The sequence below is a fragment of the Strix uralensis genome, chromosome 9, assembly GCF_047716275.1.
Source record: "Strix uralensis isolate ZFMK-TIS-50842 chromosome 9, bStrUra1, whole genome shotgun sequence".
In the NCBI taxonomy this organism is placed as follows: domain Eukaryota; kingdom Metazoa; phylum Chordata; class Aves; order Strigiformes; family Strigidae; genus Strix; species Strix uralensis.
In genome coordinates this window covers 13355225-13378078 of record NC_133980.1, presented here as the reverse complement: position 1 = coordinate 13378078, position 22854 = coordinate 13355225, and the positions used below count along the sequence as shown (strand labels likewise).

The following is a 22854-nucleotide window of genomic DNA, read 5'->3' as shown; positions in this document are numbered from 1 at the left end:
AGTTAAGCTCCTATTCTTTCCAGCAGCTTTTTCATTTAAAGGAACAAATAAACACACTATAGAAAGCTAAAGCAATTCCTGCACTACCCAAAACACAGAGTAACCTTCTGCTCCAAAACACAGGGAAAAGATACTATCAGCTTTCATGTTATTTATCATATATTTTTTTTCTCTAATGCCAAAGAGGAAAAGGAAGATATCTTAAACGGATGCCTATAATTAAACAGTAACCTGTTAGAAAGCCAAAAATAATAATAAGCTCCACTGAGCATGAAGAGAGCGGCACATTTTTTCCGCGTGCAGCCCAGCTGCCACCGGACGATAGCAGAAAAGTTAACAATTACACAAGACACTCAGATCAAACCTGCGATAGGAGAGAATTACGTCACACTCAGAGACTCACCGCTGGATGCAGGGATCAGGGTAGTACTGCAAGGTGGTGAAAGGTGCCGGTTCAAAATTCATTTCCTTCGAGCCCCAATTTGGGTACAAACCAAAATAAAATAAATAAATAGATATAAAGCCAGCAGGCTAAAAGCAATAAGGTCAAGTGGTACACGAGGTACAACTTTAGAGATTTATTTTACACTTGCGAATGGGTGGGATCTCCTAGGGACTTGGCCAATGGGATTCATCAAGTGACCTGAGCATCACCACCAGTCCCTCCTCGCCAGCTGGGCATCTTCTGCACGGTTATTTTCCCCTCCTCTCAACATCCTTAATAAACTTTGGTGTATGCTGGCCACACTTGTTGTTGAGAGCTCATCTGGGGCATCTCTGAACTTCTGATCTCGTCGGTCATTGGTTGCCTTCCCGCCTGACTTCACCGTTTAATTTTGGCAGCTCTTGCAATTTTGCAAACTGCCGTGGCTGCTGGTCATCCTCGTCTCCAGATGGCTGGAGTTTCCTCTGCTGGGTGCAGCGCCAGTGCTGAATATCGTCGTACTTTAAAAGGTTTTCTTGTCAACTCTGAGGCTAATACCTGTGTAAAGTTGCCTGGGGAAATTTTCATGCCACAGTTCAAACAGTCTGTTGTGGTCACAGTTTCAAAAGCTGAATGACAAAATATGGGGAAATTCCTCAATTAAAATTAACTCTGAACTTGTGCTCCTCGGCCTCCCCTTCCTGCCCTCCTCCCCCCCAAGAAAACTATCAGACATAATTGATAATGTTTCCCTTTATATCTTTTGAAATTTTTTTCAAAAAAAATTGAGATGATATAGAAATCTTGCATTGTTTTGATGTTCTGTAAATAATATATACATTTTCCACATGAAAAACAACAATATTTTCAAATATCTTGAGGAGAAAATAAAAGTAAGAAAAGAAGAAAACAGAAATCATACCTTTTTCAGGCCACTAAAGCCTAAAGAAACAAGAGCAAAGTGAAGTGCACCAAAAAAACCTACCAAAGATGAGAAGCAGGTTTGATTTTCCTGAAGGAAAATAAAAGCCATGAATAAAAGCTTTAATTCCCCCCCCCTTTTTTCTTTTTTTTCTTTTTTTTTTTTTTTTTCCCCCCAAGTCACACAGAAAATCATTCAGGAAAGCAACCTGTTTTGTCCCCCCTGTTTTTCCCTCTCCGTGGCTCATCCAAATAGTACAGGCTGTAAACCTATCCTGGTTTTGTGGTTTTGGAGAATGAATGAAATATGAATCAGGAGCTAAATTAAAATGGATTCCAGCAGGAAAAAATAGCGCCCATGTATCTATGCACTAGTGGGATTGCATCTTCAAGCAGACGTATATGTTTGTGTGCATGAAGAGAGGGGAAGGGGCTGCCCTATAGCTCACCTACAGCGCATCTTTTGTGCTGATGTCAGCACAAATGCCAACCTCCTAAGCAAAAGCCAGCAGCCCTCTGAGGCAGCAGCGATTGCCTCTTATTTTTCCTCTCTGTGTTTTCCTTGTAGGAAATTTTGGTTCGAAGAATGTCATGTGGAAACATTTTCTTTGCTGCCTGTGCCAGGGTGGCAGGGGAGCTATTTCAGACTTGACATTCTCCACCCACACTCAGCCTGATAGTTCCTAACATCTGTGAATTGTGAATCCTGTAAACTCGCAGGGCTGATCCCTGGCCAAGTCCAAGCAGCTTTTGCTATGATAAGTGGCATTTGCCAAGGAAGAGAGACTGGAAGTGAAGGATGTATTTATTTACTGAAGTTAAGGGCTCCCACACTGCTGGACGCTGTTTCCCCTGCCTGGCCTGCAAAGGAGCAGTAATACAAAATACCTTTCTTCTCTTAGGCTGAGCCTGGGAGTAAACACTTGTAGCCTGCATCATTGGGGAAGAAGTGTGGAAATGTTCAAACCAGGCTCTTGGGGAGGGAAGAGAGGGAAATCACACCAGGGCTTGTGTACACACAATGCAGCCCAGCGGCTGCATCCCCTTCTGCTGCTGAGATCGGGGCTGTGCCTCCCCCTGTGCAGCCGCCTCTGCTGGGGCAGCAAATACCTCCAGGGAATGGGCAAGGAGGGCTAGGGACCAGAGCAAACTTGTGGTCCATACTGCTAGCCTGGCTCTGGTCTAAGCTTTAAACATCCACCCTTAACCAAAGACACGCAGGCAAGTCCTCTTCCTGCATAAACCATTTGAGCAAGAGCTTGGGTTCATGCTGTCTTGCTCCAGGACTTAGTTTCAGCCTGCACCCATGGGTGGGAGCATGGATATCCAGCCTGGCTGGGGAGGTGCACACAAGCACCAGGCTGAGCCGTAGGTACACTGCTGAAACCTCATGGTGGCTCCTAGTGACACACCAGAAGCTTGTTCGATTTCTTTTACCACACACTTAGTGGGACTAGCCGTTACCTCTGAAGGCCTGGCTTCACAAAAGAGTGGCCATGCATTGTATGCTCTCCCAACAGCCTGGAAGAGTTTGTCTTTCCTGATAGATTTCAGCCTGAAATGCATAAACCTCATGTAAAAGAAATACCGTGTGATAACAGCTGTTCTTGTAGAATCCTGCCCTGCCTACTTCTTCACAGGAGCTGGAGAAGAGTCTTTCCCAGCATGGCCTGAGTGCCAGGGCCAACACACTGGAGGCAGAGGATGGCTGGACAATTCCCACCAAGAGACTCAGACCCGCTCTCCCGGTTTTGGCCAGTCTCCTCACCTGACATGTGCCCAGATAATGATGTATGGCCAGATCATACATCCCAAGGGTTTTGTGAAATACAACAGGCACCTCCTGGAATTGATGCTGCTGGGCCGGCCTCTGCCTCCAAGGGTGAACCTGACTTCTGGTTTTACACTACCTTAGCTGCACAGCAGAGTACCCCTTGGTACTTCAGACACATTAAATACAAGTCTGTTACAGCCCAAACTTCCAATCCTGCTTTTAGTGCTAAACACATCTAGCAGCACCACAGTCAAGAAGAGGTAGTCTCCAGCTTGCAATTCACACCAAAAGAATAATTTCTTCTGAAAAACCATAATTTAAAAAAGCACCACCACATAATTGTAATGAGAAGTAGTTGCTTGGAGCAGGGCTCTCTTCTCATTCACAAGGCACTGATGGGAGGGTGTGTCTAGCAAGGGCATTTCCATAAAAACTTCAAAAAGGGCCACCAACTGCCCAAGGTCCTTACCAGCCCTCGTGCCTGGGACTGGGCAAATGCAAATCGCTCATGGTTTGGCTCGTTTTGTCAGTGCACACAGCAGCTGACTGCTTTTCCCAGAGAGCTGGACATTTTTGGCCTCCCACAGAGATCTGGACATGTTCTGAAGTAGCTCAGAAGTTCTACCTTCTGCTTTTCCCAGCTGGAAAACAGAGCCACGGAAACCCACTGGTGATAGTGCACAACAACCACCAACAAAAGCCAGTCTCCTGATTTCTCTCCCCCAACCCCAGCTTCCTCCCTCTTCGCTGCTCACAACCAACATTTAGCTGTGGGTTGATTCACCATGAATTTAGGCAGAGATATCTACCATTGCAGTTAGACTGCGTCAAACTCCTCTCAGCTGCAAGGCGCTCCTTTGCATAGCACAGTCCTCAGTGGAAACACAAGCCACAGGGTGTGTGCGTGTGTGAATTGCCAGTACCCCATGCATAGCTGGGAGGCTCTCAAGGCTCAGTGGTATTTGGCCAACCTCATTTGCACTGCCTTGAAGAAAATCTACTTGGAGATGGAGCCCCAGACACTCAAGAGCTGAGTATTTCAGAGGGGTTCTGAGTGAGTACATGAGGACTGGCAAACTTCATGGCAGCCTGGGAACGCAGGCAAAGGGGAACTTCTTGCAGTAGCAGACCTCAAAGGTTGTCAACTCAGGAGGAAAAGGGGCTTGTGATACCCTCAGCGTTTACTACCCTTCCTAGGAGGTTTCCTTGATGGTAGGTGAGGGTGATGTTAATCTAACTGCAACAGGCACGTGTCCTGCAGAAGCAGGGCGGAAGCCGGGGTGTCAGGGATCTGTCTGGCTAGTGGATTTACAGCCGAGCCTCTAGTGCTTGCGGTAAGCAGGCGGCATGGGGATATGCGGAGGAGGCATGTGTGTAGGTGGGCAAGAATGCAGGGCATCGCTCCGCCACTGCTGCTTTCACGTCTGGGAGAGAAAAACAGCCAGAGAAACAGCTGTGGACTACTCTCCCATTACCCCTCTGTACACCCTCTCTACAGCTTTGATTTAAGCTGTCATTGAAACAGCCACGAGATTATGTTTTAGCAGAGGCAAACATTTATATCGTCAGGAGGAGACTGCTGGGGATTCATAATGGTGTCCCCACCACCCAGACTCAGTGCCAGGATGCCTGTGTGCCAGCCCCAGTCCTGAACAAGGGTGAAAGGGAGAGACACAGTTTCCTGACATCTCTGCAGCTCCAGTCCTGATCTATGGGTCTGAGGACCTCTGAACAGCTTGGAGCTAAGGAAGACGGGGAAATGGAGATGCCAGCTTTGCTACGAGCCACCTTTGCAACTACTAGCTTCAGGATTTGCCTGGAATCAGCCCCACCCTTTCCACCAGGGGATGAAACATTTCATTCGTAGTTTGGGGTTTCCAGGGGAGTGGTTGTGGTCGCTTTGCTTTGGGTTTTTTTTTAAGTTAAAATGAATTTCTCTTAAGAGCAAGAAGTCTGTGGGATATTTGGGGATTTTTTGTTAGAAAAAGTTAAAGAGAGGGAAATAATTCACCCCACCAGCAATAAAATGTCTTTAGCTTGGCTATCCAAGGGAACAGAAATAGACAATGGCAGTGTCCCTTTGGAGCACATTTTCAATTTCAACTAAATATAACAGATGTTTAAAGGTCTCAAAGATATTAATGTTTTAGTAGTTTTGTGAACAGAAGCAAGCAGAGGAAAGACAAGTTTTCAGTAATCCTAGCGAAGGGAAAGAAGCAACAGAAGTATGGCCCTCACAGACTTTGGAGGATCTACCCAAATGCTGCAATAGTGGGAAAAGCTTCCATAGCAATTTACATTTTGTCTCCAGCCAATCTCTGATCCCAGCAAACTTAAAAAATAAAATAATAAATAATACTACAATTCTACACACAATCTTCTCCATTCCCCCAGCACATTTTGTCCCTCATGCAAACATAAACTGGTAAAAAAGGGTAATCATGCCCCAGCCCCTCCATGGTGGCATGGTGGCATGGGGAGCCCAGAGCTGTTGGTGGGGACATGATGGGCTGAGCCCAGGCAGCAGCTCCGGGACAGCGCTGTGCAGACCTGTCTGCGGTCGGGTCTTGCTTGGTCACTGATGGCCGAGTCTGCATCCATGACTGGTGACAACTCAGTGAGCGAGCAGTCCAGCACAACCCTAGGCACACCTAAAAAGAAGTTGACAAAGGTATCTTAATGTACTGCTCCCCACATCCTTCTCCTCCAGCTGAATCTGAACATATCAATTCTAACAAGCGTAGACTTTAAAATACACGCCAGCTTCAAGCTGCTGTCTGCATGTGATACCACACACCTGGAGCTCTGCACTGTCCTCATGTTGGCCATCAACTGTTACATAGAGCTAGAAAGAAGCAAAGGAGATGGCACTGTTTCAGCCCTGCTCAACAGGACAACATGAACTACCTTCAGAGCTGTCTGGTTGCCTTTAGGGTCTCCTCTGTCATATCTGTAGTGTCAGAGCATCATCCACTTGCAGTAAAGGACAGTATAGTTTGGTGGGGGTAACAAATGGTTTAATGAGGCACAAATCACTTGAGCATTTGTCCCCAGAATCTTGTCTCAGCAGGGACTCAGATGACAGTGACTGTAAGACTGACTACCCCACAGTGGAAAAGCTGAAGTCTTCCATGTTCTCCCCCCTCACCATCACCCACTTCGCAGTCTTTGTCTGTCAGGACATGCCATAGTCCTCTGCTTGAGCAACTGTAAAACTATTAATACTTCCAAGTCACCCAGAACAGCTACAAAAGGAGCTTCCCACTGCTTCCCTTTCTACTCCAATCAGGAGTAGAGGCTGGCTTCACTTCTAATGCACCAGCCTTTATATCTCACTGACCCCAAACCAAAATCCTCAGAGACGTAGCTTCCTACATCACAGTCTGATGGTAAAACCTCAATACAACTATGGATGTCCCTTCTTCTGGAGACATTCCCACCACTGAGGGTCCACATCGGGCCTTTTTCTTCCAGAAGTGAGGGCAGGAGGAAGTTGTGCCTCTTGTTTTCATGTAGCCGGAAGGAGATGGTGTGAAAGCAGGCTTGAAGCTGAACATGCATTTTGGAAGCTGCAGTCTCCATTTTCTTACCAGTCAAACAAAACTAACTGTAAGGGTAATACCATCAGTGAAGAGCAGATATGAACACTAAAGGGGTTCCTCTTAGCTATTACTAAACTCCAGGGCTCTTCTCTCTATGAAGAGGGAGCAAAAGGAACCGGGTCTGAGATCAACACCAGGACACCAACACCCCAAACTGGAATTTTGCTCCATCTCCCTGGTATGCCACAGAAAAGCGAAACCCAAGCCTTATGGTATTCACACATATGTAAAGAAAGTAAGACACAGAGAGCGGTGACTATAGGGATAAACCAGAAACAAGGCCAAAAGGAGACTCCCCTCCTGCAGTCAGGTCCTCAGCAGTGCTCTGGTCCCAAAAGAGCCTGCCCTGTCCTCGAGAGCTGGCAGGACACCGTGCGACTCCCATGGGAAACTCCCGCCACCTGAGGCGGGGAGGGAGCGACAGACCTGCCCGGCAGAGGGAATTTCCCTCCCTGACGTCAGTGCAGCTGTGCCACCGTCTCCGGGCGTTCCCGAGACATAGCAGGGCCACAGCCTGGGCTAAAGCTGGGCTGAAGCTCCCCAGGACAGGTGGCAACACCCCGCCGTGGGGTCAGGATTGCATATCAAAGGGGTGGCAGGAGCTGTGTAGGTGGAAGGCTTGGCCTCCCTGTACAGCTGCCCACGACATGTCTGGCATTCTGGCGAGAACCGCACCACAAATACACACAGTGTCATCATGCCCTGCGGGGTCAAGCCCAGGCTGGGGACAGAAACTCTGGTGACCACATCCTTATGGGTGAAGGCCTGCCCCGGCTCTGCTCTGCAGTGGGGTGGCTGGCAGAGGAGGGCAGGACCAGGAGCTCTGTGCAGTTTCCCTTCAGTTTTCTAGCAGAGGCTCACATTCATCCTCTGACCCTAGACCCATCTCAGAGTTTTCTCATGCTCTGCTCCCATCTCCAAGGGCTTTCACATCAGAAGCTGCAGAGGTTGGTGCATGGGCATCAAGGACATTAGCTTCTGAAGTGCTGGTGACAGCCAGCAGCACCAGAACAGAAGCAAACGAAAGAAGAGGTTTGGTCTACATGAAGCAAGGCAAAAGCTTTCAGCAAGTTGTCTGCGTGGAGAGATTCACTCAGCGAGAAAGTCACGAGCAAGGATGGCATTTACTGTCAGCCTTAATGGAGGATGCAGAAATGCAGTAGACTGAATATTGCTGCATCACCCATCTTTCACTCCCTATAACTTTTCCTTGTGAGTCAGAGCTGAGCTGAATCATAACAATGTCTTGTTGCTGCTGTCATCCCCTGCTGTTTTCCATCTCCTGCATACTCAACATAAGCAGAAACCTCTCTGTCCTTTTGGCAGCTTCAGAAAAGAAATCCTCCATGCAAAAGCATTGGTCTCAAAAGAATTTCTCATTTTCAAACAGGATACAACAAAAACTCACTGCTTGGCTAGCAGAGCTCTAGTTCCCAGCATTAAGGCTGTGTCTCTCTTGCAATCCAAGGTGCAAGCACAGCTCCTGCAGGCATACCTGAACTAATGGGATTAAAGCCAGTTCAAGAACCAGTAGCAATTAAAACAAAAATCCCCAAAGCATTCACCACTAGTGATGGAAGCCCTGGCTGCAAACCTGCACATCCTCTGCTAAAGCCTGCACTTCCACACCTCCCCAGCCAGCAGTACCCAGCTCACCAAAATTACCATTAACGTGGGTGTGTTCACACAAGTAATAATTGCCCTACTGACTATGCTGGAGATACAGCCCAGGAACACCTGCATTTAGGGGCACAGAGGTCCTTTTCCGGGTTTACAGCTTGAAAAACATCAAGGACAGCACATGCTCAGGTCTACTAGTCAGTCCATCCTCCTCAGGATGGAGTGCAAAATCCACTTAATCAGTAACAGTGAAGTACATGGGCATAAAGTAAGGCTTTGGTGCCACTTAAGTAACATGTAAAAGTTAATAAAACCTTTTTTCCCTCTCAGAGCAAAGCTCAGGAAAGCTGAAGAGCCAGTGTTTCATGTCTTTATGAAGCAGATAATGACTTAAGGAAAGTGTCTTTTATTACCCCCATCCTTGCACTTTGATGTTAATAGCCCATATATGCATCCTCAACAACAAAACCTCATGTGTGATATGATCAAAAATTTGCACCTCACTTTTTCCAAAGTGAAATAATTTCTGCTATGACTCAGCCTAAGCATGTCATTGCACCCCTGAAGCAGACAAAAGATTAACCCTCTGTCCCAAGCTCTCAACAGCCTTCAGCTTTTCAAAACAGGGTAATTTCCCCATTGCTACTGGTCAGCAGAAGCCAGCACTGCTCTTCACTAGGAAGTGGACCTGCCAGAAGCAACACGCCAGCTGGGTAATGCCAGCTAAACAAGAGGTACCCAGCACAGGCTATCCTACATTTTCAGAAACCCAGTCCCTCCTCCTGGGGGATCAAGCCTCCCCCAAGCAGCAATGCTGGTACAAGGCGCAGCACGCAGCAGGCAGATTGACAACCGACAGTTGATTTCCAAGAGTCAACCTCTTAAAAACCTCAGCCACGTAACATGCTTTGAGGCAGCACACATCTGCCTGCAGGAAAGCGAGTTATTGCGAGTGCGCGTAACAGTGCCATCTGGTGATCCCTGCCACCGAGTTATTGACGGCAGGGCGGTCATGGGCAGCCGCCCAAACCTCCCGCCACCAGCTCCGAGGTGCTCAACAGACACTTCTTTGCAAAGTTTCACTGCTGAGCGCTGCTGCTGTCGTCTCATGGGGCGGCAGGTCAGAAACACTCAATCTGGGAGTAGGGATAAGGGGGAGGGGGGGGGTGTCTTTTTTTTTTTTTTTTTTTTTTTCCTCTGCCTACCAGCTTTCCTGAAAAGTCCTGCAAGCATGGGTTTTAGTGAAACTGAGCTAAGTCCCTCTATTCCCCATCCTATTTCGATCCATCAAAAGGCTGAGTGAGCCAAATCCTGCCTTTTGCAATGTCTCTGCAGCCCTCTGACTTGCCATACCCTTTGCCAGGGGCTGTTCCAGATTCACTTAGACCATGGTCTCTGTGGGTGTGAAAGCAGAGGTCAGCTCTGTCTTGCAGGGGTGCACTAGTCCTAGATAACAAGGGTATTTTAGCCCCTAGGCCCACATTTGAGACAGATGCACAGCTGGGAAGCATTCCTGCCTTTTTTTTTTTTTTTTTCCCCAAGTCAGTCTTCTTAAGGGTAGGGCTCCAAAGCATGTTACAAATTGCTCAAACAGCATCAGTTCAGAAACCTTAACACTGCCTGCCTCCTACTCAAGGATGCCCAGGCAGCATCCACAGTCTGCATTAACTCAGCTAAAAGTAACAGCTTTTGCGAGTCCTGGGGAGCCCACCTACCATACAGACGACTCCTGCACCCAAATCCGCTGCAGCCTAAGCACCAGGGCAACCAAAATGCGTGGGATGCTGTCACACATTAGCCACTGAGCAGTTACGGGCTGTCTGCCTGTAATCCACAATAAACATCAGGTAATTGGCGTTCCCTTCACGCTCACTATGCAAGAGGTGCCACCCAAGTCCTCCTGGGACAGGTCCTGAAAAAGCAGGGGCCTCCCAAGGGCTGATCTCAGCTTTGAGAAGAACCTGTCACTTAACATAGCTCTTTCCAGCCTGCTGGAAGGGAAGGAGGGAACACCTCCAAAACCTCTCAGGCAGCTGTAGCCTTGGCAAGTGCATCACTAATCTACTAATGGATGTCCCAATATCCCAAGTAGATACACGTGAATCTTTTCAGTAAGTCACCTCAGAAGATGAGGAAGGGGAATGCTCATAACAGCATTTTCTCTGGTGTCTTCTCAGTCTCCAGAAATGGTCAAGAACTGTGCTTGTTCTCCTTCTAGGAGAGCTGGTATCTCATACCTTTGGCAGGTTGTATTACAGACCTCCCTCTGCTCTAAATAAGAGTAGAAACACCACCACCCTCCAAAAAAAAAAAAAAAAAACCCATAAAAAAAACTTTCCACAGTCTGCGAAGCTCACAGTAACACCTCTCCATGTTTCTTTGCCTGATGCTAACTCCTAGCCCTGTCTCCTGTCTCCCAGGAAGTGAGAAGCTTATTAATTGCTTCCAGTTCTAATGTCGTGAGGTCTCTAATGGATCTATACTTGAAAGTGGTGTTGAATATGCATTAAATGATATTACTGATAACACCATTTAAAACAGCTTTACAAATAAAGTGCATACCGGGCTAAAAGCACCTAATTAATGCCTCTTTCCAAATAACTTATCCTAAAGCATTAGCAATCAATTACTAGGCAGACAGGCTTTAAGAAAGTCTCTTCTAAAACAGATTGCAACATGCAGATTCTGTGTTGTTAAAACAATTCACATGCCTTTTTCACACATGATTTCAAGTTACTAAGGTAAGCAAGACCACACAATATAACTTAATACATAGCAATCAAAAATTTCCACACAGTCCTTTAATATAGAGCCATGTCCCTATGAAATAAGTGATGCAACAGACTTTCCCTGAAGTCCCAATTCCTGCAATTGAAGCTTAAGCCCAGCAAAGAAAGAATTAAAATTCTTTGGTTGCCGCTGAATCACTGGCTGCATTGGGTTATTTTACTGTGCATTAGACTTTAATTATAACTAAGCTCTACCCATCTGTTTTACTCCGTAATTATAGATGCAACAAATATTTCACAATTCCAACCGTTAAAGGGATCTAAGAGCTCAGTCTGTGATGTGCAAGGTTGGCTTCATTAGGACCCTTTTCACTCTTGTTTAAAGTGCTGGGGAAGAGGAAAGAATACTCTGCACATGAAGGCTGCTGTTATTAATCCCAGAAGGCCTTTGCTGCATCAGCTTTCACACCTCTTGGAAGGACTGCAAACTTACCTCTACCAGGGCACAGAGGGCCACACAGTGCTACCTGCTGGTGACCTCTAACCCAGATGTTGCTGGTACTGTAAGAGCTTGAGAGAGGGATGAGCAATTCGGATCACTTGCTAAAGGCTCATACCCTGAAACATCAGCAGTTACAGCATTTGGAAAGGACTCTGGTAGATAGGTTCTGGGCTTTTTTGCTGGGGAGACTAGAAGTGCTTCCACCCCTAGCTGTCCACCTGGCTGCTCTAACTGTGGTTGTTATCACACCACACACATCCTGCTAGGATGAGTCCCTGTGAGTGCTTCAGCTGTATCACTTCATGGGCCAGTGTCTCATCAACATGAAGAAAGGTGGGACTATCTTTGGACATCATACTGCGAACAGCAGCAGCTGAAGACAAAGTCCCCATCCTGTCCCCTTCATGCCTGCTGCAGCAATAATCGTCTCACTGTGTTGGACAGGCAGGGAGAAGGGTTGTATGAAGGTGTGGTAACACCCTAACCAGCCAGAGCTACCACGCAGCACAGCTTTCTTAGTGTGAGCATAGTTACCAACTCTCCCTGCAGAGCTGGGGCTGGCTGCCCTTGCCCATAGGCTGGTGGATAAGCCAAGAGGAGAAACTTGCTGCCGACTCTGGATTCCCTCAGCCACCTTCCCAACAGCTCTGCCCACTGTCATGAGACACGGCTGCAGCTGCCTGACTGTTCCACCACCTCCTCCCTGCCCTGTCCTCAGCATTGCCCAGTCCAGAGCCTCAAGCACACTTATAGCTATAGGGTGTGCTTGTGTCTACACAAACCACCTGGACAACTGCCCAGTGTTTTGTAATTATGGACACCACCACTGACCTAGGCAATCCCTTGACCAATAATAAATAGTCAGATGCTCAGTGAGCTCCAGAGCTGTTACTCATCACAAAAAGATTTTGTTTCACAGCGGCTGTCTGCAACTGTGTCCGTACTTCAGTGTGGAGTGGAAGGTACCTCCTTTTCAGGTACATGCCATGGGCTACTTTTTGTTTGTGTGTGTCTGGAAAAAGCATGAAGAAAGTAGACAGAAGAAAATGTTGAATTCATAGAGATGAAGTTTGAAAGTTTATATCTGTTGGTGTACCAGGAAAAAATAGAGCTTTGTAGACAAAAGAGAAAGCTAAGAAAGGGTAGGATAACCCAGAAGCACATACCATTTTCATGGTGGGATTTCACATAGTTATATTTTAAATTATCTCATCTCCTGCATCCACAGTAAGTTTTCAGATGAAATCCAGTGGTTTCTCACCACAATCGTATGTAAGACCCTCTTTACATTTCAGTCCATTTAGGTATATGCCCAGACTTTCACTCTGAATGTAATGTTAAAAAGAATTTTAAAAAAAAAGTAATCAACCAACGCTCTTCTGCTGTGCTTTGACAAGGACCCAAAACCACCACGTTTCTTGTGGTTTTCTTCTAAAATCATTATGACAGGGTTGAGTGGAATCACGAGGCAGGTTTGCCGAGTGGTTTGGTTCTGAGAATATAATAGAGTCCAGAGTCAAAGCATTTATCTCTGGCATCAGGGCAAGGGATCACAGTGTTTCTGTGGGTACTCATAACCATGTGCTTGCATGTCCTAGCCTCTGGGTGATTATATATCACACAAGGTGATAACATGCACACTGAGAATAACTCTGCTGGAGACAACATGCATGAAAAGAAGCGACTCTGATTTCCTTGAAGTTAGTCCCAGACCTAAAGCCAGAAAGTCCTGCTCTGTCATTCTAGTTCAACTTTAACCCATAAGGAAAGCAACAGCAGAAAAATATCAGTTGCTTCCACCTCAAGGAAGAAGCCGACCAAAGTCTAGCATTTTCCAAAGACCTCCTAAAGCTTTCCAGAGCCATATGCAGAGTTCCCTTTGCCCTCAGGCAAGCCACAGTCTTACTTATCTCTGCAAAGGTCCTGGAAACTGGTGGCTTCCCTTTCCACCATGGATGTTGGTTTGGTTTAGACTTTAATGTTGTATTCAGTAACCATCCAAGAAGTGACCAGAGCCAACTCCCACAAGGGCAGCCCATGGATGAGAGTGCAGACGGAATTTCAAAACCCAAATATAAGCAGGGGTTCAAATGGCACAAAAGCAATATTAACAGGACACATGGGATCCAGATCTGGACTGAAACTCTGTCCTTATTCAAGTCACAACAGAATTCTCACTGACTTAAGTAAGGTTTTTGCCACTGGGATATTATTTTCGGTTTAATTAACAGGCCTCAGCTATATCTTTCCCCTTTTGGTACTTTCCCACTTTTCATGCCCTAGGGAGTACTCAGCAAGCAAGCAGCCTGGGGAACAGGTATGCAGAAATCCCTCCTAGCACAGGAGTCGGCATTGTGAGCAACTTTCCCTGTGCTAAGAGGCTGACATAGATACTGTGAGCAAATGCCTGCGAGGAAGCTAGATTAGGGGATCCGCTTAAGGAGATTAAATAATTCGCTGTGGCATTTTTCAAGAGCTAAATTAAAAGGGAAACAGTGTCCTCATTTGAATGACTTCCCCCCTCACCTTACATAAATGAATAAAAACCTGCTTATTTTTCTTCCCACCAATGATCAATTTTATTCAATATGATTTCCATTTCCAATCTCCCTTTTTGCCAGTTTCTGCATCCACCCAGAACCAGCCAGGTCAGTAGTGTAAGCACAGAGAAATGAAGAAAGCAGGACAGTGAAAGACTGCAGTCCAAATGGGAGTCATTTGCTTCGAGTCAGCACATCAAATGTATGTTTTACTCACAGATGCAGTAGAAATTCTGAATCAAAAGGCAGGATTTTCCCCACCCACCACTCTATATTCACTGAGCATCGTGAAGCAATAAATTCAACACATCGCACTGGGAGATTAAGTTATGCTCCCTGCATAGCAAGGACAGCTGCACTGCAACGAGGATACACTAACAATGTAGAATTTTATTGATTTTGGCTGATCTCAACGCTGTTGACCTCAAGACGTGTGATGCTAGATGAAGATGAAAATTCCTCACTGTTAATCTGAATAAGATTGACTACTAGTTTCTGTAGACACACTTGGCATGTCCATGGGATAAGTATGTTGAGTTGCTCTGCCCTGCTCTTCTGAGCAGACACATAGCAAACTCTGCCCTAACCAGATAAGATTCACCTCAGGACCAACAGATGTGCAGTTATGTGAACCTGGCTGAAAGCCCAGGCCAATATACCCAGCACCAACATAGCCATGGCCGCATGGCTCAGACCAGCAGCGCTGGCTTTTGTCCAGACCAGACGGACTCACATCTGTTTGCAAACACTGCATTGCCATCCTCTCCATCCAGCAAGGCCTGATCCTGCAAGGGTCTGTGCTCAGGGTGTGTCTCATCCCTCATGTTACATCCAGCATCATCTCAGGTCAGACCATCCATAAACTGTAGGAGAACCTCTCACATTTTACACTGGCCAAGAACTGTGCAAACCAGGCTGGGGAAGGCCTTCAGCAGATTCAGGCTGTCCTTAGATGATGCAGCTGACCTAAAGCAAGTGATTTGCAGGTGACTGGGTAGTAGTAAACAAGTCATCCTGCCTGCAGGGGCAGAAAGCATCACAAATATGCAAGTTACAGTAACTTTCCAGAAGAGGAGAGGGAGAAATAAGTGGAGACCTGCTCTGAGATGAGTAACTGGGTAGAGTCATCTGCCCTAACCACGGTGCACCTGCTCTCAGGCTCTCTTGCTGCAGCCCTCAGCACCCTCACCTGACCTTCCCTGTGCTGCCACATCAAGGCAAGCACAAAACACCTCTCCATGCCGGCGGCAGTTTAAGAATTCCCAGTGGTGCAGGAGCATGAGCAGGGAGAGGGGCAGAGCTGGGAAGGGTAAAAGAAAGGGCAAAGAGCCCTGCAGTCACTGCTTCTGTTGCCACATGGAAAGGATCAAAGGGAGAAACAGCCCCTTTCTGGAAACATTCCCTGCCCAGCAAGAGCCATATGGGCCAAGGTTTCCACCCAACTGAGTGTCATGGTTTAAACCTGGCTGGTGGCCAAACATAGGCACCCAACTGGTACAGCCACCAGCATGGCTTTACAGGGCTCCAGTCACAATGAAATGGAGAACAAATCTTGCCAGGACTGCCTTGCCATTTTGGCAGCCAGGTAACATAGGCAACTGTCTGCAGTTAGAGAGACCTATAGGTAAGAACACCAGAATGCCTCTTGCTAGGAGTTTCTGAAGAATATGAAAGGGATTTGGACCATCTGAAAGGTGTAGAAAGAGATGTGTAAGAGTAGGGAAAAATTAATGACTCTGTCAGGGAATAAGAAACAGCCCTGAAGCAATGAAAGAAAGCATGATTATAGCAGAGATTGCATCCAGCACAGACAGACCCCTGCAGAGAGAATAGACTGGAGTCCCAGAGTTAAGGCTGTACAGACTCTCTGAAGACATCTTTCAGCACAGGTCTCCTCCAAAGTTGAATATGTAGGTGTAGAAACTGGGACTGACAAAAATGAATCAACAATGCATTCCCCGTTTGGGCAACAGGTCTGAAACATGCACCATTCTGCAATAACCCTCTGAAAGAGGTTTTTTTCTATCATCCTAGAAAGACATTGGAACATGAGAATGGATCTACAAAGATATGTATGGGAGCAAAAAAAACCCAAAACCACCAATCTAGGGATGTGGTAGGGAAGTATCCTGACAGGGACACACTATCATTGCCTTAGCTTCTATCTACTGTCAGTATAAACTATTCCTTTTCTTTCCAATAAGGTTGGGCTACACAAAATTTACAATTTTAATTCTTTTGTGTTAATGGGCCAAGCTGAGGTAGGGCAAGTGCTGTCATGTTGGAAGTTTTAATAGAGATGCTATATCAATGACTTAAACTGGTCATACAGCCATGATCTTGTATCAACCCATGACCTTCAAAGAATGAGCTTTTACAACACGATTCACCACAGAAAGCACATGCACATGGATGTCACCATCTTGCAAATGTCACATGGTTTCCTTACAGACTCACATGGATGCACCCACAGGTATACCTGATGTACATAAGTGTGCAGTGAGGGAGCAAAGAGAACCCACAAAATATGCAAACCAAGGAAGGTCCTGAGAAAAATCATGGAGAAAGTTATTCTCAGCTGTGTGCCAACTCAGATGCTGGGAACCATGAAGCTCTATGTATTGAACTTCGCAAATGAAAAGGATTCATCAAAAACATCCTAAGAAACACTGGGCTCAAACACCAAGTTTGCTTTCTAATGGAAATGACCTGCCAGATATTGAACATTGTGGGTTAATTGCTGGTGCCAATGAGGAATGAGTCACACAAGACTACTCCAGAAACATCAGAACTCAAAATATTAATCCATGGTTTGCAAACATTGGAGCCCTCGAGGCTCTTATGGGAGTGAGGAACAAAACAGCCAAGCTGTTCTGATCCAGTGCAGCACAGTGGTGCACACAGGGCCACTACAAACGAAATAAGAACAGACAAAATCTCCTCCTGCCAGAGACAGGCAGCTAAACATTGTGGTGACACCGTACTGCTCTGGCAGAACAAGGTGAGGATAAGCCACATGAAAGCTAGCTTGTCTACACTTGGAAAACCAACTGGAGCTGGTATTGTGAAATGCTGTCACCTGCCACTCTGCAGTGGTTCCCACTTGGCCACTCTGTTCCTGAGCAGAAGTAGCTTTAGCTCAGAGCAGTTCAAAGACAACTCATCATCCCTGGGCAGCTGTCTTCTCTTTTGTACCCATGACCACATGCAGAGCAATTCTGTCTGGTCAGTGTCCTCTGGGAGACAAAACTCTGGTGCTTGGACAAAATCTGCAGTTCTAAAGCAAGATAACTGTACCCAACATCATTAGCAACAAAACAATTAATTTCTAATTCCAAAGTGCTTATACAAATAAGACGGAGATAAGAAAGAGAACAAACCCTTTGCAAATGCAGCAGAGCATAGAGTGTCTGTGTATGCTTCACTTAATTACTTATTCAAAAGGAACAAAGCATCTTTCTTACTGTGACTCCAAAAATTAATTAGTCTCAGTTCTCATTAAATAATGATCCGGTTAAGCTCTAATTAAATTAGGCTGCCTTTGACAATCAGCTGCAGTCTAGCTATTGAAGGTAACAAGCTCCTTTTCCCTGCATCTCTCCCAGGCGTCAGCAGAGGCAGGGATGATGGCAGCGTCCTGCAGCCCCAGCTCTGCCACCAAGCGTGGAGCAGGACCAGGATGCCCCCAGGCCCTGGGAGCAGCCAGCATGCAGGAAACCTCCCAGACTTCAGGTCTTCTGTGGAAAGAACTAATGCCTCAGGGAGAACTAACTTCTCTGCAGCAGGACTACATCCATTCACCACTGTATTTCAGCATGATCTGCTTTTTGTCACTACTGTGTTCAGCCCGAGGTGTTCCACACACCCCTTCAAACTCCCTTTCACTGGCTGCTGGAGGAGACTCGACCTGGCTCAGCATTTGTCCTCTTTAAGGTTTCCCAAGGGCAAGCAAAAACCCCATTCTCTGGGCTTCGGCTAGAGGATGAAAGATGTGGAGGTTCTGCCCAGTCTGATACAGCTTCCTTAAAAAGAGGAGGAGGGGAACAAGTTTATCACATCACCCTATCATCACTGATGCTGGTCCAAAAGGTCTGCCCCGTGAGGGCTCAACCCAGCCTTCAATAAAGGTTCCCTTCTGCATGGCCGCTCGAGGATGGTGGGATCTCAATCACAGCAATATCTTTCTTGGTAAGCTGGTGCCTTGCAAGTCTCATTATCTGGTAGCTGAAATAGGACAATTCACCTCACACAGTTTCTGTTCTTCCATCTGACCCTGAACAGAAGCTTAAGGGAGAGTGACCAAGCACACCTTTGGGTTAAGGGAATGTGTTAGAGCACACCAGGCTCACCAGATTCCTGCATGCAGCACTTCACCAGGCTTCAGTGTTTTCCAGCTCTGGGAGACTCAGAGCCAGAGATGTTAATGTTGCACTTAGTAGCCCAGTCACATATCTTTCATTACTTATCTAAACTGGAAGAAGCTTTTTGTACCCACAGCTTCCTCTGGTAACAAGTTACACAGTGTAACTGCTCAGTGTGCCAAGAAGAGCAACTCAGATAAGGAAAAAGAATACACACATCTCTGAGTTTCAAACACTGTATCCTTTGGGTTGCTCTGCACTTGGCAGCCACCAGTCTACTTTTATAATCCAGCTCCTTAGAGTAAGCAAGCATGAAGGATCTAGATAACCTTCTTCATGCCATTCACTGGTTAGTTGACTCCTAATATACTTCCCCCATGTCCCTCATTTTTTCGAGGCTAGAATCCTCACCTGCTTAGCTGTTTCTTTTATGGAAGCTGCTTCATGTCTTTGCTCATCCATTGATTCTTTTGAAGTTTGACCAGATTACCAGAGACCCAAATGCTTCCCAATAAAATCACTGGGAAATATAATGCACAGGGAACTCAAGGTGGGGAGCTGCCACAGCAAAAGGGCTTTTTCTCCCCTAACAGGTTACAAATCCCAAGACCAGGAAAAGATATAGAGGCAGGGAGATTATAATTGTTTATAGATCAGCAGTGTCAAACCACAGATAAGGATTTCAAAGAGTTTACATGATAGTCTGTGTGTCAATGTGTTGCCAATAAAACATGACTGAATAGTAACCTTGTGAAATGAAGTCCGTCTGTCCAGCAAATAACTACATTACCTTGCACAGGCAGCATCACTATTCAGTCCAACCTGAAATGTCACCTTTGCAAACAAGCACATGCCCATCTCCCTGGCACACTTGCACCTTTGTTTCTCCAAGGTGGCTATTAGGTGCCAACCAGTGTCCTTATCTGGTAAGTGCCTGCTCTAGAAGAAAGGCAAATGGACCTGCTGCCCCCCGCCTCCATTGTGCAGGCAAGTGCTGCAGCTCCAAACTCCACCAAACCTCCATGCTCAGATCTGTGGAAACTTGTAGTGTTCCAACAAGTTAAAATTACCCTGAACTCCCTGCAATCTGAGAGCTCCCAAAGTGCCCTCACATTAAGGAGATTACACAAAAATGTGAAATGCTCAAGTCATTTGAAATTGCCATGTGATCAGCACGGAGTAAAGGAGCATTACTGGACTGCTTTGGATGGTTCTGTAAAGCCTTGTAGCTTGGGATTCAGGCAGCACTACAAGAAGTACACACATCCCTTAAGAGGTATCAGACAGAGATGGAAAGGGGCAAAGAATAGCCATAGTAGGGAGACACTTCTTGGCTCAGGTAAGGTCTGTATGCCAACCGCATCCAGATGCTGCAGCTCTTCTTACTGGATAAGACCTTCTGGGAATCGGTGAATGGCAACCATTCTGTATAAGATATATATGCGGTGATGCTAGTTAGGAATGTGAGAACATGGGGAACAGGACAGGAAATGTAAGCCAGAGAGACAGACCTGCAATAACAGCCATTTTCTCAAGCAGAAGTATAAAGAAGTATGTGTTCCCTCTTGCACATGTACAGAAACCTACAGACAGCTGTTAAGATGCCTTTCTTCAGGGTCTGGTTCACTGTAACAATGTCTGAATGCTGTGTTCCTACCTCTCCTTACAAAGGTTTCAGCAGAAGATGGTACTGTCTTTGCAAGAAAACTTTTAAGAAGACTTTGATAACATGCTTTTCTTCCTCTCCCTCCACAACATCCATACTCTCCTTGCTTTTGGAACTGGCCAATTCCCACCACTGCTGATATGCTCAGAAAAACTACTCAATTACCAAAAACTTTATGCTGCCTGGTGGCCAGGTAGATAGAAAACACAACTGTCCTGTGCTCTTTGAAAGGAAGGCTGCACAATGTGGTCCAGCTTTTACCAGATTTAAGAGAATCTTAATGAAAACATTTATAAAACTAGAGTGTAGGAGAAGTACCAATAGGGGAGACTATTTTATTAGACATCAGGGAATCCATTGCTCCATCAGGGATCTCTCCACTGTGGATTTATAATGCTTATTATTGCATTGCAGACTCAATATAATGCAGTAGAGGAAAGAAAGTTCTGTCAAAACAAAAAAAACCCCACTAAACCCTGCATTAACCACCAGACAAAGCCCTGGGAAATCTGACTTCATTGTCTGCCAATCACAGAACCCACTTGCCTCTTGTTAAAATAGAAAAATTTCATGATCTGTCCCAGCAGGGAAGGAAGAGAGCCTGGGAATGCGCTCATTTTACAAGCTTTTTTTTCCCACTTGCACGAGAGAGAAATGGTGCTGGTGGTTTTGCTGCGGAGGGGAGCAAATCTGGGCTCACACCCCAGAGCCCATGCTGCAAGGAAAGAGCTGGCCTGGTGATGCACAAAGCAGATGTGCATATGAAGGGGAAGCCCTGCAAAACCCAAGTGACACAAGGTAGTTTCTAGCTGCTCTGCAGCTCTGATTGCAACCATTTCTGCATCACTGTGATGAAACTATCTACCAGAGCTGGGCTTTTGGAGGGAGACACATCTGATAGGAGCTGAACATTGCGTTGTGCTCCAGGGAATAGCCACAAAGATGTACCCCAGGGCCACAGGGACACTCACCTGATCACCGAAAAAAGTCATCAGTGGGCTGCAGGATTAGTTGCTTTGGAGATGTAAATTTGGATGAGCTACAGTATGAGTGTGGTATATTGGATGCCAAGTATCTTTTTAAATTAGTATCATTTCTTAGTGTCACATTAAGGGAAGAGGAGGCAGGGGAAGGAGGAAACTGAATTCCCCAGCTGAAGTAGAAATACAGTTCTCAAGCTGCAAAATGAAGGAGTGTGTAGCAAGCAGATTCCAAATTCAAAGTGGGTTGGGGGGAGCATTGCTCCACACTGAAGGCTCCTATTTGAGTGGGGTGGGAGATGCACAGTGAACTGCTGTCTTGGCCCATAAATCAGAGAAAGACCATGTTGCCAAGTAAACCAGCACACAGCAGAAGCCTCCTTCCCCAAGAGCTTTGGATCCAAAGCCTTTTCAAAGCCAGTGAAAGAGGTACCCAGAGCTCAAATTTATGAAGTGATGACAAGTTGCAAGAGAAGGATTCCACTTCTTACGTTGTACATATGAGGATTTCAAGGGCTTTTGACTTCATCTAATCAAAAGCCATTTTCACCACAACACTCAAATGCTTTATGTGAAATCAGATAATTTCTTTGCCAAATTTTCTCTGGGTAAACTATTGCTCCTTACATGCCAAGTTGAGTAAAAAGAAAGAGTAACAAGTTTTAACATTTTTCTCTGCTATTAGTCAGAGAGAAGAGTTAAACTGCTGAGGCTTAAGTTTTCCACAAAAAGACAGTCTAATTAAAAAGAAAAAAATGTATAGGAAATTTTACCAGGGTGCCTGAAAGAAGGGAAAGAGGAGAGAAAAGCTAAGATAACTCAAGGCAAATCAGGATCCCCTCATCTCCTAGAGTAAGTTAGGTCTCTGCAATTGAGGTGTGGATTTTGCAGAAGGTTCAATCTGAAATTCAGACTTCACAGAGTTCCCACACAGTAGAAACCAAAGCAAGAATCTCTCACGCTGCTTGTGAACATTTCTGCAAAGCAGTGCCTCACCCAGTTCTTAACAGGAAGCTTCCCATTAACAATAAGAGAAGGATGACGAATGAATGCTAAAACGCTCTCCAAACCCATTCACTTCTAATTGTTTTATGATATAAACCATGCTAGTCACACAAGAGTTTCAGGAAACGTGTGTTCTATATGTTCAAAATTAACCAAAATGGTTCTGTGGAGTATCTTGTCCCTGCACTGTACTGCATGCTGCACAAACCTATTTGCAGACAATCTTGAGATGATGGTCTGGCTGGATATTGCAAACACCATACACATACACTGCAAAAACTCAAGGACAGATCCGCATCCCATAGGCCCCCTTTTCACATAGCTTATGTCAGGTATTGATAGAAAGGGGGGGGAAGTAGTCAGTCTTCTGTTTTGTAGAGATGAATGCAAGTCACATCTGATATGCCGTGACTAGCCCCCAAGAGCAACCCTACACTGAGGAGCTTGTAGGAATTTCCCACTGACCACCTGCTCTGGAAACTGCAGGGGGAAATCCCACATGCTCTGGGATGAAGGGAGCTCAGTTAAAAACAGCCCTTAACAATTACAGCTGCAGGTTATTTTTAATTGAATTCAGATGATGAATGTGAAATAGACGATTTCAAGTGAGATAAGCAGGGAGATTCTTACTCTTGTCAAGAAGGTATGGAACACACGCTCTCCCCAGCCAGTTTAGAGAGGAACTTTTTAATCAGTGAAAGAGAAATTATGGGTCCAAACTATCAATGTC

At 45.9% G+C, this 22854-nt stretch overlaps 1 protein-coding gene across 1 annotated transcript in view; it reads right to left on the bottom strand.

Moving 5' to 3' along the window:
* TP63 (tumor protein p63) overlaps window positions 1–465 on the bottom strand; it is a 104214-nt gene extending 103749 nt beyond the window's left edge. Inside the window, exon 1 of the mRNA XM_074878212.1 lies at window positions 404–465. Within this exon, the coding sequence (XP_074734313.1) occupies window positions 404–465 (62 nt within the window). The remainder of the gene's footprint in view (window positions 1–403) is intronic.
* Between the last annotated feature and the right edge of the window lie 22389 nt (window positions 466–22854).